Source organism: Myodes glareolus, chromosome 3 (assembly GCF_982192425.1).
Source record: "Myodes glareolus chromosome 3, mMyoGla1.1, whole genome shotgun sequence".
In the NCBI taxonomy this organism is placed as follows: Eukaryota; Metazoa; Chordata; class Mammalia; order Rodentia; family Cricetidae; genus Myodes; species Myodes glareolus.
In genome coordinates this window covers 71,217,422-71,233,190 of record NC_142028.1, presented here as the reverse complement: position 1 = coordinate 71,233,190, position 15,769 = coordinate 71,217,422, and the positions used below count along the sequence as shown (strand labels likewise).

The 15,769-nt window shown below is 44.1% G+C and overlaps 1 protein-coding gene across 20 annotated transcripts in view; it reads right to left on the bottom strand.

Annotated features, from left to right (window-relative positions):
* Macf1 (microtubule actin crosslinking factor 1) overlaps positions 1-15,769 on the bottom strand; it is a 333,972-nt gene that overhangs the window by 56,850 nt on the left and 261,353 nt on the right. For 2 of the 20 annotated variants that reach the window (XM_085686547.2, XM_085686548.2), the window contains exon 1: positions 256-4,736. The exons of 16 other annotated variants lie outside the window; for them this stretch is intronic. In XM_085686547.2, the coding sequence (XP_085542673.2) occupies positions 256-3,474 (3,219 nt within the window). In that variant the 5' untranslated portion in view covers positions 3,475-4,736. Of the gene's footprint in view, positions 1-255; positions 4,737-15,769 lie in introns of those variants that run through there. 2 more of the 20 variants (XM_048434497.3, XM_085686549.2) reach the window with 2 other exon arrangements.

The following is a 15,769-nucleotide window of genomic DNA, read 5'->3' as shown; positions in this document are numbered from 1 at the left end:
AAAGTAAAATGCCTATTTACAATTGTGTTCCTTTGGGCTCCAACATATGTAAGAAAAAAATGAGCAAAATTTCATTCCAGAGAAAATTAAGATACATTTTCCCTCTAAACTCAACAGAAAATCTAGAAACTCCAGCCCAGGGCACAGAATTAACAAATGACTTCTGCCATTACTAGTTAACCACCAAGTGAGAGAACTGGCAATTCTCACTTTACTCCCTAGGCCCTTCCTGCCAATGAAATGAGCAACAATTACCTCATGTGAATCTAATCCATCAGTTGTAGCCAGAGGCACTTTCCCATGTAGCACTGGGTCAGGCACCTCTTTTATTCCAAATGCTGAAGAATCAAGGTCCTCCTTGATCCACATTCCGGGGAAGGAAGCAGCCTCAAGAACAGGAGTTTCTTCTGCAATGGGCACTGAATCAGTGTGGGTAGTTCCTCCCAGGAAAGGGCCACCAGAAGAGAACATTTCCTTCACAGCAGGCACTGCAGGAGCTGGAGTGACAGACCATCCTGGGATGTACACACTAACCATTTGAATATCAGACTTCTCTGGGGTAGGTTCAAGAGCTAGGGCGGCAGCCTCCTCGAGCGCAGGCCCTGCCGGAGGAGGAATGCCAGGCTCCTCTGCAGCAGACACAACTGCTGGAGCACTGGGTTTCTCTGAGGTGGGCCCTGAAAGGGTTGTCAGGGCAGGCTCCTCTGGGAGGAGCACTGCAGCAGCCTGAGGGTCAGGCTCCTCTGAGGTAACATCCTCATCTCTGATGGGCACTGCACCAGATGAAATGGCAGCCTGTTCTGGGGCTGATAACGCTTTAGTTGTAACATCCTCCTCTAAGATGACCACTGAGGCAACTGGGATATCCTCCTTGGGGAAAGACACGATTGGAGCAGTCACAGCAGTTCCCTCTGAGGCAGAGGCTTTGGCAGCAGGGCCCTCAAGAGCAGGCACTGCTATAGCTGGGATAGCCTCTCCTGGTCCTGGCATGGGTACTACAGCATCCAGGACATTGTCTATCATGGGTACTATAGCAGCTGGGGCAGGCCCCTGTTGGCCAGATATCCATTCCTCTAAACCTGGTACAGTGTTATTGGCTTTGGTGATTTGTTCTTCTGGAAAGATGTTCAGGGTTGAATCTACATCTCTCATTCCCATCTCCCCTTCGTGTGATGATGCCATTCCCAGCTCAGGTTCTCTATCATTTATGGTTTCTGTTGCAGCCCGATTACATTGCAGTTCTCCAGTCAGCAGAGGCAGACTTAGACTCAGAACCTCTGACTCTGGAGACTTCCTCTGTAAGTCTCCAAGAAAACATACCGGAGCTCCAGCCTCTAAAAGCTTCACTTGACAATCTAGCTCTTTTGTTTCGCTGTCTTTATCACCAACTTCCTTCATGGACAACTCACAAGGGTCTACATTTTCCAATGATGTTGGATTGTTGTTTTCTGGATTAATTATAGCTCCTTTCCCACCTTTTAAATGAATCTCATCTGTTAATAAATTTGAATCAGATGATAACACCTCTACTTCAGGTCCTGAGGTAACATCTTGTTCATAGTTGGAAGCAAAACTGAGAGGCATCTTTTCCATATACACCTCTACGTTCCCCTTAGTTTGACTGCAGTCTACCTGGGACAAATTGCCATTTTCTTTGGCTAGCTCAGAAACAATCAAGACTGGCAGTTTTTCTTCACAAGAGGCTCTGGGATTAGAGTTCAGCAATCCTCCTGTGTCCAGCTCTCCAAGTGGCTCCAGATCAGCCAGAGACTTAAATTCCCTGCCAATCTTGGGGCTAAAAGGCACTTTTTCACACTCCTTGCTAACAGTGAAAGTATCCCTCCTGCTATCAGGATGAGTACTAAGTTCAACAGCTTTAGGCACCTGAGAAGAATCCAGGGCATTACAATATTCACCATCTAATCCTGTATTATGGTCCTTTATCCTTACAAGATCCACATGCTGTTCCTTTTCTAAGGCAGCTCCTGGAAAATGACTAATTAAAAGAGAATCTTCTGCGACCTGGGATGGGGCCAGTCCTTCCGAAGAGGCTTGACTCAGCAGCTCAACTGAAGAAGTTACTCCTTCCTCACATAAACATTCCTTCTCAAGTTCAAGAAACATTTGCACAGAATCTGTGTCAGAGAGTTGCTCAGCTTCGGTAGGACTCTGGTACCCTGAGATCAGATCCTCTAGGCCCTGAGCAGTTCTGTTTTTCATTTCACTGATAACATCTTCACTTGTAGGTGTACAGGGGCAGTCAGGGGATGTACCCCTGGGAACAGAAGCAAGGTGGTCTCTAGTTGGCTGCAGATCATCAGAGCAGTAAATCTGAGGAAGAGCTAGATGGTCAGAAGTTTCCAAGGCGGATGGGCAATCAGATTCACTCTCTACCACCGCTACTGTGTTTGCTTTTCTTTCTTCAAAAATCCCCGTCAAGCTCTCTCTTCTCTCCGACAATTTCTCTTCCTCCCACTCCTCCTCAGCCTCCATCATGATCCATCGCTCATCCTCCTCAAATTTTAACTCAGACTCTGTTTTTTCTCTCAGGTTAGGTGTTACCAGACTATGTAATTCTGGATCCACTAGCTCTTCACTCAGGCAAGGAGAGAGAGGCGGCAGTTCCACCGTGCAGGCAGTGTCCCCAAGGGGGTGCTGCTTCTCACCGAAGCCTCCCTTACTAGTTTTCATGGCCCTAGGCCAGGTTGCACTTGAGAATCTGTGTTCCTGCATTTCATCGGAGTTAGCACTTGCTGCTGTAGCTTCTGACTCTAGAGGCTGGAATTCATGGGGAGAGCTCTCACTGTGCAGTTGGAATCTCAAGTCCTGGCAGTCTCGCAAGTTTTTTCCATCTTGCACTTCTGGAATATCTACAGATTTGGACATGTGTTCCAAAGTTACAGACTCAGATTGAGGTTCCCTGTGGTCAAAGTGACCAGAACTTTCTGTCAATGCAGAACTGGATTCCTTTTTCTCTTGTAAGGAAGGATTTGAAGCACCAGCTTCTGAGACTTCACTGAGAGAAGCCTCCATCCTTTCTGCAAATTCGGGGAAGTTGGGTGGCATGAAGGACTTCCACGACCTCCTGTTAATGTTATCTTTGCGCTCTGCATTTGGCCGACGTCTGGGTGGCACAGGAGCTGACTTCTGCACATCACTGCTTAGTTTTAAAGCATCAAATATTATTCTCTCATCCAGCTTCTTGCCTTCTGGCACTCTAGATTCAAAAACATTAGACGATGCTCCTAATGTACCATTGCTGGATATGGTACTTCCTTCCATCTTCTCCATGGTGCTTTTGGAAGTCTGATTAAGTTTTGACCCCTGGTCAATCTGTTCATTTATCCTCATGGTATCATATATAGAGCGCTGTGGAACATAGCAATCTTCTATATAGCCATCTTCCTCTTCCCCTTTCCCCAGGCAGGTGGGGTTCCGCCTTAAACAGTCTGGCCTGCTAAGTGGCTTACCCATACTTTTTCAATAAAAATGAACCATCAATCTTTCACAAGTTTTTTTCCCCCCACAGGTTCTCCCAAAATACATTCTACACGAGTTGTAAGTCCTCTTACATGTTTATACTCTAAACCACCAATTACATTTGCCTTCCAGAAATATCTGGAAGTTCCAATTTGAAACCATTTTGGGAGAAACTCTAAGACAAACGGGTTTTTCCTCACAGGCTACAAGCCTCATAACTGCAGGCAGACAAATGATATTATTTAATCAACAAGCATAAAACAATTACTTGTATGGCTTCTGGTTTTACTTTTTGAAAGAGCACTGTCTTTTGAAATTCGGTCAGCAAAAAAAAATTTGATATTGACAAGTCTCATTCGATATCTAGTTTCACTCAATTCTCACCGAAGCTGAGTTGAAAGCAGAAAATTTGTATCAAGTATGTCCTTTAATAACAATGGCACACCCTCTCTAGCCTTCAAGTATGGTCCAAGCTCCTAAGAATTCCTTTCATTTTATCCTGTGTTCAGCCCTGAAGAGTCCAGCTGGTCTGAATTAGCCATTCGTCCTCTCTAGTTGGGGTGTTTGCATTTGAACAGGGCTGGTCAGCGGATATTCCTGTAACTTTAAACACAGGAAGTCCTTCATTCGGGGCCAGCTTGGGGCTTCCTGTCTCCAAAACATCATGGCATTGTTGTGGCTTCCAAGCCAACACTGTATCGTGGCCGCAAAACAAGGAGAGAGGAGGCCCTCTCTGGGCCTTTCAGAAGGCGGGCAGGCTGCGGCAGCGGCCAAGGGGCAGTCTGAAGGACTCACTCAGCACCGCCCCGCAAACCCGCGCCATGCCTCAAGCCCGGAGGGCCAGGGTCGTCTCACCGCAGCCTTGCAGGTGGCTCCGGACGCGCTGGCCTCCAGTCTCGCACTCAGGAAGTTAGTTTGTCCCTCGGGCAGCAGAGTCCCGTGTCCTGTGGGTGCCGCCTCCCAGGTCCCCGACCCCCAGCCGCTGCGTCGTGGGCTGCATGACAAGCAGTCGCCTCTTTTCTTCACCACGCCGCCGGCCCTGCGGCCGTCCTCCCCGCCCGCAGCTGTCACGGTCCCGGCATGCAAACTTCTTGCTGGGAACAAAAGGCTTTGCTCCGGCCGCACGAGGGGGGTGAGCCCGCCTCTCTCACGCCGCGCGGTCCGCTCAGCCGCCGCCGGCTGGAACTGCTCCGGTGGCGGGTGGTTCTCCTCCCCCTTCCAGCACCACCACAGCCGCCGCCCCTCCCGGGCAGCCCCCTTGGAAGCCCGGGAACGCGCGGCGCGGACTGCGAGGGAGGAGGATGGGGGCGGGGCCAACAGGGAGCCCCGCTGGGAGGGGAGAGGGCGGAGGCATGGATTGGAGGCTGAGGCGCCGAGGGAGGGGCGTCCCGGGGTTGGGGAGAAGGACCCCAGAACATCCCGCACCACCCGTCTGCAGCTCACTCTCTCCACACCCGTGGGCGTCGGAGAGCCCCTGCCCGCGAGGGTGAGCATAGAGGAACAGTCCTGGTCACACCGGGCAAATCCCCTGACAAAGGAAAGCCCCACCCTCCTAGCGCTGCCCCCCCCCCCCCTTCTTTCCAACCCACGGGATACGAGCCTAGCCCAAGGGCGAACCCAGAAGGGGCGCCCCCGCCTCCCCTGCTGCCAGCCGGTTGTAGCTAGGGCCACTCGGGGACCCATCTGCCAACAGAGACTCACAGGCTGGGGTGGGCGGTCTGCACTACCCTAGGCTCCAGTTTGACCGCCAACGGTGTTCGTGTATTTTTCCAATGTCACCTCTGGCGTTGACCAAAGAACAGTCAAGTCTTAAACAAAGTCTTTTCTTGGTATCCCATGGAATTAAGTTAGACTTAGAAACCAAGTTACTGAGTAAACTCTAGGCACAGTTTCCCTTCTCAAGTTTGTCAGATTTTGGTTCATTGCACCACCTGGACTTTTCTGCCCAGACTTTAACGGTCTTAATGACCAGAAAATGGGGTTCAGGTTGGGGGGCAGTGGGCACACTAGCAGGAACAGCCCATGCCCAACACCTGGACTGCTTTTTCATTGCCGTGCACGTCCAAGGAAACCTGAAGCCTCCTGGCTAGATGAAAAGTATGAGTCTGTATTTCAAGTCTCAAAAAAGAAAATATTAGAGAAACGTGTTACACAACAATGAACACCCCTTTCTGCCTTTTAGCAAAACTACTTGGTGACCTGTAACTGTTAAATGAAGTACAGAGAGCAACCCAGGAGACTGCCTGCAAGAGGCAGCTTGCATCTCTTTAAGACGTAATACTTTACTCCTTTGGGATGGTCCCTCTTATTTTATGAAGGTAAAAAAGAATGTATAAATTCCTATTGGTCCACATGATCAATATAGATGGTAAATCCTCCTTTTTTGTTTTTGCTTTTGTTTTTCAAGACAAGGTTTCTCTGTAGCTTTGGAGCCTGTCCTGGAACTAGCGCTTGTAGACCAGGCTGGCCTCGAACTCACAGAGATCCTCCTGCCTCTGCCTCCCGAGTGCTGGGATTAAAGGCATGCGTCACCACCACCCGGCTTAGATGGTAAAACTTATAAAAAAGTTATTTCCACTCTCTACACAAACAGTAAATAAAAACAGTCATTGGTGTGTGGAGACCCAGAAGTAAAGCTTGGAGTTAAGCCATAGACATATCTGAGGAACAGCAACTTCCTTGGTAAAATGAGGCACAGGCTGAAGCCTATGATCAGACTAGGCAAGTAAAAGACAACTTTGCCTGGCAAAATGCTTCATACTTCATTTCTCACTTCAAAAGAAGTTGATCAATTCTACCCACTCAAGTACAAAGACTCTTTTCATCTGCAAATGGAAGGAAGTGCTGGGATGTTCTAGAATGTACTGTTTTATTCTAGATACCCTATTCCTTAAATTTACAACTTTTAAAAGAGCTGTCTAGAATCCAGTGACCGGCAAGACACCAGAAAACTCTTCTATAAACATAGCATGAAAAGAATTAAGAAAACTTGATCTAGAGCATGTTCCAGGGGATATGAGCAACATTCACTATCTGAGGAGCTGGGACGTGGGAGGGAGGAAATTTGTTCTGAATGTCTTCTTAAACTGGCACACCAAGATCCAAGGGCAGATTTCAAACCATCAGTTTTCTCACAGTTATTCAAAGAAGGTGTCTCCTAAAAGGGTGACTTTTCTGGTCCCAGAGGAGTGTGAGCAGAAATTGAAGCAGTCATGTGGCAGAGCAGCCTTGTGAAACAGATTCACAAATCTTACAGTTTGTTCGGGATGAGCCTTAAGAGTTCCTGCACCCATGGCACACTGTGACCAAAGAGCAGATCCGTTTACTGCGCTGATTCCTCACAATTCATGGAATTCAGGTTTTAATTTTGTTGTAATTATTCAATACAACTAGAAAACCCCAAAGTGGACAGAATTAATTTCACTAGCAAGTCTTCCTAGCCAAATACATCTACCAAGTGTTCAGATATCCTAACAGACTGTGTAGCATGCCAGGGCCCCTCTGGTAGGAAGAATCTAAGGAATTCTGGCTCTGGACTTAAGGGTGGGTGGTTATCCCATTATAAAGAATGATCTCGATGTGGAATCACAGCCTTCACAGCCAGGAATTCCTTCCCTGTTTCCTCACCAGGGCAGGTGCCTATCACAGCAGTCTTTTCCTAACTAAACCCTCCCCACACCTATCCACCTTGTTTTACTCTCCTAGTAACAATCTAGCAACTGGGGTTCAGACTCAAATTACTTATCAGTTTTAATCATACTCTATTTAATTAAGGTGTTAAAATACCAGAGAAACTTCCTAAAAGTTTAAACAAAGCCTCTAGAAAAGATTCCACAAGGCACGATGACTATTCCTTTAACTGCAGTCCTCCCATTCAGGAAGCAGAAGAAGATCTCTGTGAGCATGAGGCCATCGTGGTCTTCACTGAAGACTCTCGGACTCTCTCTCTCTCTCTCTCTCTCTCTCTCTCTCTCTCTCTCTCACACACACACACACACACACACACACACACACACACACACACCCCAACACATTATAGACTCACACAATCCAATGGTTCCACCCCTTCAAAAACAACCACCAAGAAGCCTCCTAGTTTTGCTCCTTTTTGTCCTTGGTATCTGTTACACAGAAGCAAGGAGATAAAGCACAAGGAAGGCCTCTTCCTTTATGTCTTACTTTTTATCTGTTCACGAGTATCCCTTTAGTTTTGGTATGTGGAATTCTGCCAGTAGCCATCTGACTGAAATAAACACTTGATTCAGTTCTCACCCTCTTGTTGCCTTGATAGCTCTAACACAAAAGGCATCTGTACATTCACAGGCCCTACTAAACTTCTGAGGAGAAACACAGGGAGCTCCAGAGTACTTCTTCTGATGCTTTCCCCACCCTGAAACCACAAATGGATGTGTTCAAGCCACATTTCAAATTAGTGTCCTGTTAGTTGATTACAGAGCTCAAAAAAATTCCTACACACTTTGGAATTCCTAAGAAAAGAATCTGGTGTCAGATTTTCCTCTAGTGAACCTAAAAGAAAGAACTATGCTGACCCTTCTAGCGTCTTCCTAATTAAAGTGAGCTGGGTGGAGTCCTCTCATACACTCATACCAGCCCCCTTCAAGCTTTGGATCTGGCATTGCCTTTGTCTGCCCAAAATTGAACTGCCAGCTTGCCTGAATAATCTAAGAGATTCCCACATTTACCACACCTCAGTGAATGAAATGCCTTTTCATCTACCTGCCAGGGACTGGGTCTCTCTCTCTCTCTCTCTCTCTCTCTCTCTCTCTCTCTCTGAGGATTCACTAGACAGAAGTGGATACAGGGGGCTGGATCTTAGGAATTTTAAATCTTCAATCTAGACTTCATGAGCATTACTCAGAGACAAGTGAGAACTCCACAGTATTAAGTCTGTCCCTGTTGGGCATCAGTGACTACCATGTTTTGTGTTTTTGTTATTATAAAGATAGCACATTCTGTGTAGCATACAGATCAACAGAATATGGTATGAATTTCTTTTTCTTAAATTTTGTCTTAAATAGGAAACCAAAGGTTTTGAAGATATTTGAGTTCTTGTGTATTCCTGAACTCCTAAGAAAACTTTCTACACACTCTACAGAACTCCCACGGCCCTTGAAAGCCCTTGCTTGTAGACTTTCCAAAAGACAGTGTATTGATTTCTTATTTAGATTAATGGTTAGTTACCAAGAAGGAGATGACAATAAAAATGGTGAGGTTTTATAAGTTAGAGAGACCTGACAGAAGGTAGGAGACAGGAAGGCAAGAGGAATCAGAAAAGGCTTCAAGGAGGGAATATTTTTTCACTGGGATATTTATTGTTTATTTATAGGCATTAGAGTATTTATTTATTTATAGCCAGGGTCTCATGTAGTCCAGGCTTGTCTATGTAGCCAAGGATGACCTTCAATTTCTGATCCTCTTGCCTTCACCTTCACTTCTTGAGAATGTTGGACTTAAGTGTACAAAACTTTACCTGGTTTAAGTGGTGCTACGGATGGAACCCAGAGCCTTGTGCCTGCTAGATAGGCAATTCAACAACTGAACTACACCCACAGTTCACCACATTGGGATTCAGATACACTGAAATAGTACAAAACAAGTATTTCAAGTAAAGAACTTGAGACAGGACAATATTTTTTTCTTCTACTTTTGTTTGTTTGTTTGGTTTTTGAGACAGTGTTCCTTAGATGTCTTGGAACTAGCTCTGTAGACCAGGCTGGCCTTGAACTCACAAAGATCTGCCTAAGTGCTGGGATTAAAGGCTGCACCACCACCTTTTCTTCTTCTTAAGATAGGTATTTGCTATGTAACCGTAGGCTGCTTCTATCTATTGACAATTTTCTTGCTTTATCTTCAAGTGCTGGGATTATAGTATGCTCCAGCATGCCCAGCAAAAATAAAGTTCCCAAAGAAGCAAATTTTAATTCAGCATGGCTTAAGTACAGGTTGTGTGGAGGGAAAAAAAATGTTAGAATTGAAAGAAGTCCATACTAAGGGAATGTTATGCTTTACTCAGAAAAGCATTATTACAAGACTTAGCTAACTATAAATCAGGTGGGGTAGCTCATGGCCGAGACAGGAGGATTAACATAAATTGAGGCTAGGATGTGCTACAGAATAAGACCTTGTCACAAGAAAGAGAAAACAATACTTAACAGAAACGTGTGGGACACTCACTCAGCTAACATCTATCTCTTTTTTGCCACACTTGAGAATCTAAATCCTTAACTTTTGAATCTTGAGGTGGTAAGTATACTTGTCTTTAAAAAAAAAAAGTACAAATGAAATAAAGGACTATGAAAAAAATGAAGTCAGATGTAGACTTGCGAACTGGGTAGAAAGTAGAGGTTAGAGAGAAAATAAAGATAATGCTATACTATTACTCTGGGGTCACTAAGGACATGGAACAGTATGGGAAGAAGGTATTGATTCATTTTGTTTAGAGCATTCAAAGACAACTCATGTAGAGCTGTCTAGAATGGTCCCTCACATAGACGATTCCATTTTGAGGTAGAGATATAGATTTAGAAGCCTTTCACCGTGGAGCAGTGTGGGGCTGGCTATCTCAGCATGGATGAATATAAAGAAGAAAGAGGACAGATGACAGAGCTCCAGAAGTCACATATTTAGTAGGAAGGCAAATCCAAAGGCAAACAGATCATGCAGAAGAGATGAGAACGATGAGACCATAAGTAGATGCCAGGCATGGTAGCATACACCTGTAATCTCAGAACTCATGAGTGTGAGGCCAGCCTCAAGTCAAGGTTTCTCATGTTTGTGTGGATGAGTACATGTAGATACACATACACATGTACCTAGAGGCCAGAGGACAATGTCTTCTTCTATTTCATTCTATTTCATTTTTTTGAGACAGGGACTCTCCCTAAACCTGAGTTCATCCGCTATGGCAGACTGGCAGGCCAATGGGCTGTAAGGATCCACTTGCCTCTGAGTACCCTTTACTCACACCCCATCTCTGGGCTTATTGATGCACGCCACTATGTCTGACTTCTTTTATGTGGGTTTTAGAGATCTGGACTCAGGTTATTATGCTGTGTGGCAGGTTCTGGCTGACTAAGCCAGCAGTCCCTAAAAACAAGTCTTTAAGAAAGAGGACAGTGAATTAGACAACGTTACCCAATTAGTCAAATGGGAAGCCAATGACTATTTCTAGGGAAACAGTCTCAGAGCGTGGGTGCTGAGTCAGACAGCAGAGGTCAAGGCTAATGGGTGTGTGGAGTATTTGCCATCCCTTGAGAGTGCCTTCTTCTGGCTCCCTACCCCACCCCTGGACAACTGAAGTTATATTCTTAAAAAATTATTCATTTGATTTTATGTGTATGACTGTTTTTGCCATATGTGTGCATGCTTGGAGCCTGTAGAAATCAGAAGAAAGCACTGGACCATCCAGAACTCCTCATGAACATGAGCTACCACATGGGTGCTGGGAACAGAACCTTGGTTTTCTGAAAAAACAAGAAATGATTTTAAGCACCAAGCCATCTCTCTAGTCCCTTTGAGGCTGTATTAATTTTTTTCTTTTCTTTTCTTTTCTTTTCTTTTAATTAACAATGCTGAGGATTGAAGCAGGACCACACATAACTAGGCTCATGTCTCATTCCTGGCTCAAAGTTATACTTTTTAATCTTTTTATTTGTTCAACAAATATTTATTGGAACCTACTTTGTACTCTAGACTAGGAATTGAGATATCTTCATGAGACATGGTCAGGCATCTCCATCCTAGTAGCTGAGATAGGTGCTCATTGTATAAGGACTCAAAAAAAAAAAAAAGCAAACAGTGCTTTGAAAAAATGAGTTGGGGGCCCTGCCTTGGTTGCTGAGAACATCATGATAAAGGCCTTCCCTGGACTGAGTAGTCTTCTTTAGTTTCAAGGTGATACGACTATCACCATGACTATCAAAGTGGCTTTTCTGGGTTGGATCACTGAACAATCTTATTGCAGGTGTTCCCTCTCAAATATGAGAAAATAAGCTAGATCAAGTAATACAGACATTTTAATAAACATTTCTTTGGCAGGCGGTGGTGGCATATGCCTTTAATCCCAGTACTCAGGGAGGCAGAGACAGGCAGAGTTTCAGGCCAGTCTGGTCTACAGAGTGAGTTCCCCCAATCCTGTCTCAAAAAACCAAAAGACAAACAACAAAAAACCCCACTTCTTTAATTTTGTTACTGGTGTGCATATGGATCACATTTAGGGCCTTGTGCATGCTAGGCAAGTATGATACCTTGGAGGTACATCTCTAGCCCCTACTCAAATAATTATTTTTGATCACAAATGAACAAATAGACAACTTAGGTTTGAGATTAAAGAACTAGACCAAAGGGCTGGCCAGAAAACTCAATGGATAAAGGTGCTTGTCACCAAGCCTGATGACCTAAGTACAATTTCTGGAACCCATATGGTGGAAGGAAAGAGTCAACTCTCGCAGGTTGTCTGATCTCCACAAGTGCCTGTCCATCCCTCTATCCCTTCACACCCTCTCTCTGATAAAGGAAAGGAAAGGAAGGAAGATAGAAGATCCAAAACAGCTAGCTCACTTTTGAAGATTAACCATAAAATCATACAGCCTAATGGTTCACTTGAACGATATCATGAATTCAAGTAGGATAAACCTTCAGGTGCCTTAAATTCTTATCATCTACCTCTGGATCAGATATACATACATATTAGACCAAATATTAGATATAGTCAGTATTTACTGAAACCATAAAAAAAGACTTCTTGTAAAACATCACAGTGTGGGTTGATACTGCAGAGAGATGAATTCTGTCTTTTCAAAAGCTGATTGTTCCTCAAACAAAACTGATGTTTTTTTCCTTTTACGCTTTGATGTTTTAATTAAAGACTGATTAATATTAAGAAATGTCTCTCCTAAAGACGCTGACTCAGCCAATGCCTCTGCATGGCAATGCAGGAGATAATGTGGTGGTGTGTGATGAAAGCTACAGTTAATTAGGACTCCAAGATTATTAAAGCTGATCTGATGAGAAACTGGGTGGCTAGGAAACTCACTGAGCCGGTAATGTGCTCTGGTTAATTCTGGTTAATGACTTGAAAATAATATTGACTTATAGAGCACAAAAACTAACTGAAGTGCAGGAGTAACTATATCAGAAACAGGACCAGAAAAACTGGCAATCAAGTACTTAGTCGAAGACTGAAGGAAAAGACTGGGATAAAGAAACCAGTCGGTTCTGAAGGATGCCACCACGTAGTTCATCAGGTTGATGGCTCACACATTGATTTGGGAGAAGAATAAGCACTGCCAAGACAAAGGTGAAGTCAGAGTGCAGGAATTCCACCTTGGAGACCCATGTTTTAAAAGGCTACGGGATGATTTATGTCTCCCTTTTCTGTGGGAACCATATGTGTACACACTGACGGTCCAACTGCACCAGCTCTCAGTCTTTCAAGAGGGAATCCTTTGTTCCAACCAGCATCTGATAAAATGACACTGAGATCAGCACTCCCATCTGGTGCAGGGGCTGATGCCATTCCACAACACACCCTACAGGAAGTAGCTTGAGATACACAGCTGATTGATGTCCACAGCAGGAACCTTGTGGCAGGGTGGGGTGGGGACTGGTGAAGCACAGAGAATTCTTTAGCCACTGAGTCAAATCAGTTCACAAAGATCCTGACTGCAGAAGTCATCCCAGGAAGCAACCCTATTTCTTAACTAAATGTTTAGTAAGGTGAGGAGAGCCACTGAAGCTTCTCTAGGCAGTATTCATGTAGTCTGAAGGAAGATAAAAAAAACAAAAAACAATCCCTATTGTAGCACAAATACTAAAAACACAGAGACAGATAGATATTGGGGTTCAAGCTGAAGATCAGAAAAGCAAAGCAGCCAACCACTAGAGAGACCTTTTACCTTTACCAAATCTTCAGACCAAAAGGGTGAGATCCTGTCCTCACGAATCCTCAGACTGAAGACTGAGGCTGCAGTCCTGTCTTATATTCCTTTCTAGTGCTGGGATCAAAGGTGTGAGCTCTGTTTCTCTTTCAGATTGATTCACTCTCATGTAGCTTAGGAGGGTCTTTGAGTTCTGGGAGTAAAGGTGTGTACCAACACTTCTGGCCTGTATGGTTGACTAGTGTGTCTAGCTTTGCACTCTGATCTTCAGGCAAGCTTTATTTATTAAAACACAAATAAAATATCACTATACACTATCTTTCTTTTTTAAATATTTATTTTTATTTCATATGTATTAGTATTTTGCCTACAGGGTGCCAGATTCCCTGGAACAGGAGCTAAAGACAGCTGTGAGCTGCTCCGTGGGTTTCAGGAATCGAACCCTGGTCTTCTGGAAGAGAAGTCAATGTTCTTATCAGCTAAGCCATCTCTCCAGTCCTACGCTATCTTTCTGCTATCTTTCTACTATCTTTCTAAAAGTGGGTTGAGTAACTTTTTCCACTGCGAGGAACTATCCTGTGTATTTTAGAATATCCAGTAGCAATCACTAGACACCATTAGCAGTCTTCCTATTGCCGACTGCACTCCGGGAGACAGAGATAGGTATATATCTGTGAGTTCAAGGCCAGCGAGGGCTACATAGTGAGATCCTACTTCAAAACAACAATGACAAAAACAACAATAAAAACCCAAAACAAAAAAAAAAAAAACAAAGAAAGAGAGAGAAAGAGAGAGAGAGAGAGAGAGAGCACTGTTTCTTGGGCATTGCTAAATGACTCCCAACGAGCACAAATGCTCCAGGTGAGGAACCACTGGCACAGTATAAATTTCATACCAAACACACCAGTTTCATTCAAAAGTTTATTTGCTAAGTTGCTTGAGCAAGTTATTTTTAAAAATATACTATTTTTTAAATTATGTGTATATGTCTGTGTGTTTCTGTGTGAGTTTGTACCTGAGTACAAACTCAGAAGCCAGAGGATCTTCTGGACCTGGAGTTGGTTCCAGGCGGCTGTGAGCAGTGTGGTACTGGGAACTGAACTTCCATCTTCCCTCTGAAGAACAGAAAGCACTTGACTACTGAGTGTCTTTCCAGCTCCATGCTTGAGCAAATTTGTTTTTTCCTCTTAAACTTTAGTTTTCCCTATCCCCCGACCCCCACCTCCGAGTGTTTCTCTGTGTAGCCCTGGCTATCCTTGAACTCACAAGAGATTCATCTGCCTCTGCCTCCTAAGTGCTGGGATTAAAGGCGTGCACCAGCACTGCCCAGCAAGTCTAAATTTTCTTATCTGCAAGCTGAGATTTTAAATGCCTGATTTACAGGATGGTTATAAGAACTCATTTAGACGTTCTTGCTGCACTTCCCATTACAGTCTTACAGAGTGATTCTTTGTGCCTGTTTCCCACTGTTAACTACCCTTCAAAGTACTGGAACAGAGCAAGTAAGGATGGACTGAAAAGCCCCCTCCTGCCACCAGTACTGTGCTTAAGCATTGTGCTTCTTGCAGTTACAGAAGGTAAGAGGAAACACATTCTTCTCATAGCCAGGTTTTTCCAATTATGACAGCTGAGTCTTGGGACATGTCCATTTGGCAGGAGGCAGTCCTTTTCGGCAGTGACCTGACTGGATTGCCTGTGGCATTAACTTTATTCTTGGCAAAGTAGACAACTGTACCAACTGTCAGGTCAGAGATGTTCTATGTCTCCAAAAGGTTTGAGCACTAGCTTCAAAGTATTCAGGTTTTCCTATACTGTCCAAACTGGCTTTGAACTCCTGGCCTCAAGAAACCCATCTGCCTTAGCCTCCAGCAGCCGGAACTACAGGCATACTTGACTACATCAGACTCCAGTATTTTTTTAAAGGTCAGGCTAAGGCTGAGACCACTTGCACCCATTCTTAGACATAGCAATAAACTGTCTAGTTCTGCAAGTCTGTGATGATCTCCATAAGTCATGTTTACTTAATCGAATATTTAACACTTTTTTTTTTGCACAGACTGTATTCTGCTTTTTTCTGGAAATAGATTTTTCTTTCTTTCTGTACAAAGCTATATGATGCCTTACAGTTGTGAATGCTAGGTGCAATACTGTATATAGTTTCCATAAGCTCAAATCCAAGTGCTCAGTCCTTTTCTTTGGTTGAGAATATATTTGTTTACTGTTTAAAAAATCTTTTTGCTATCAAAAGTGAGATTTATCAGCACTTCTTGATGATATTCCAGTTAACATTTACTGAGGCACAAGGCTTTTCAGGACAATGCAGTGGCTAAAGGCTTCAGATTATGCCAAGTGATGCTTATATTTAAAATACTAAGTGGCAAAACTTTTAA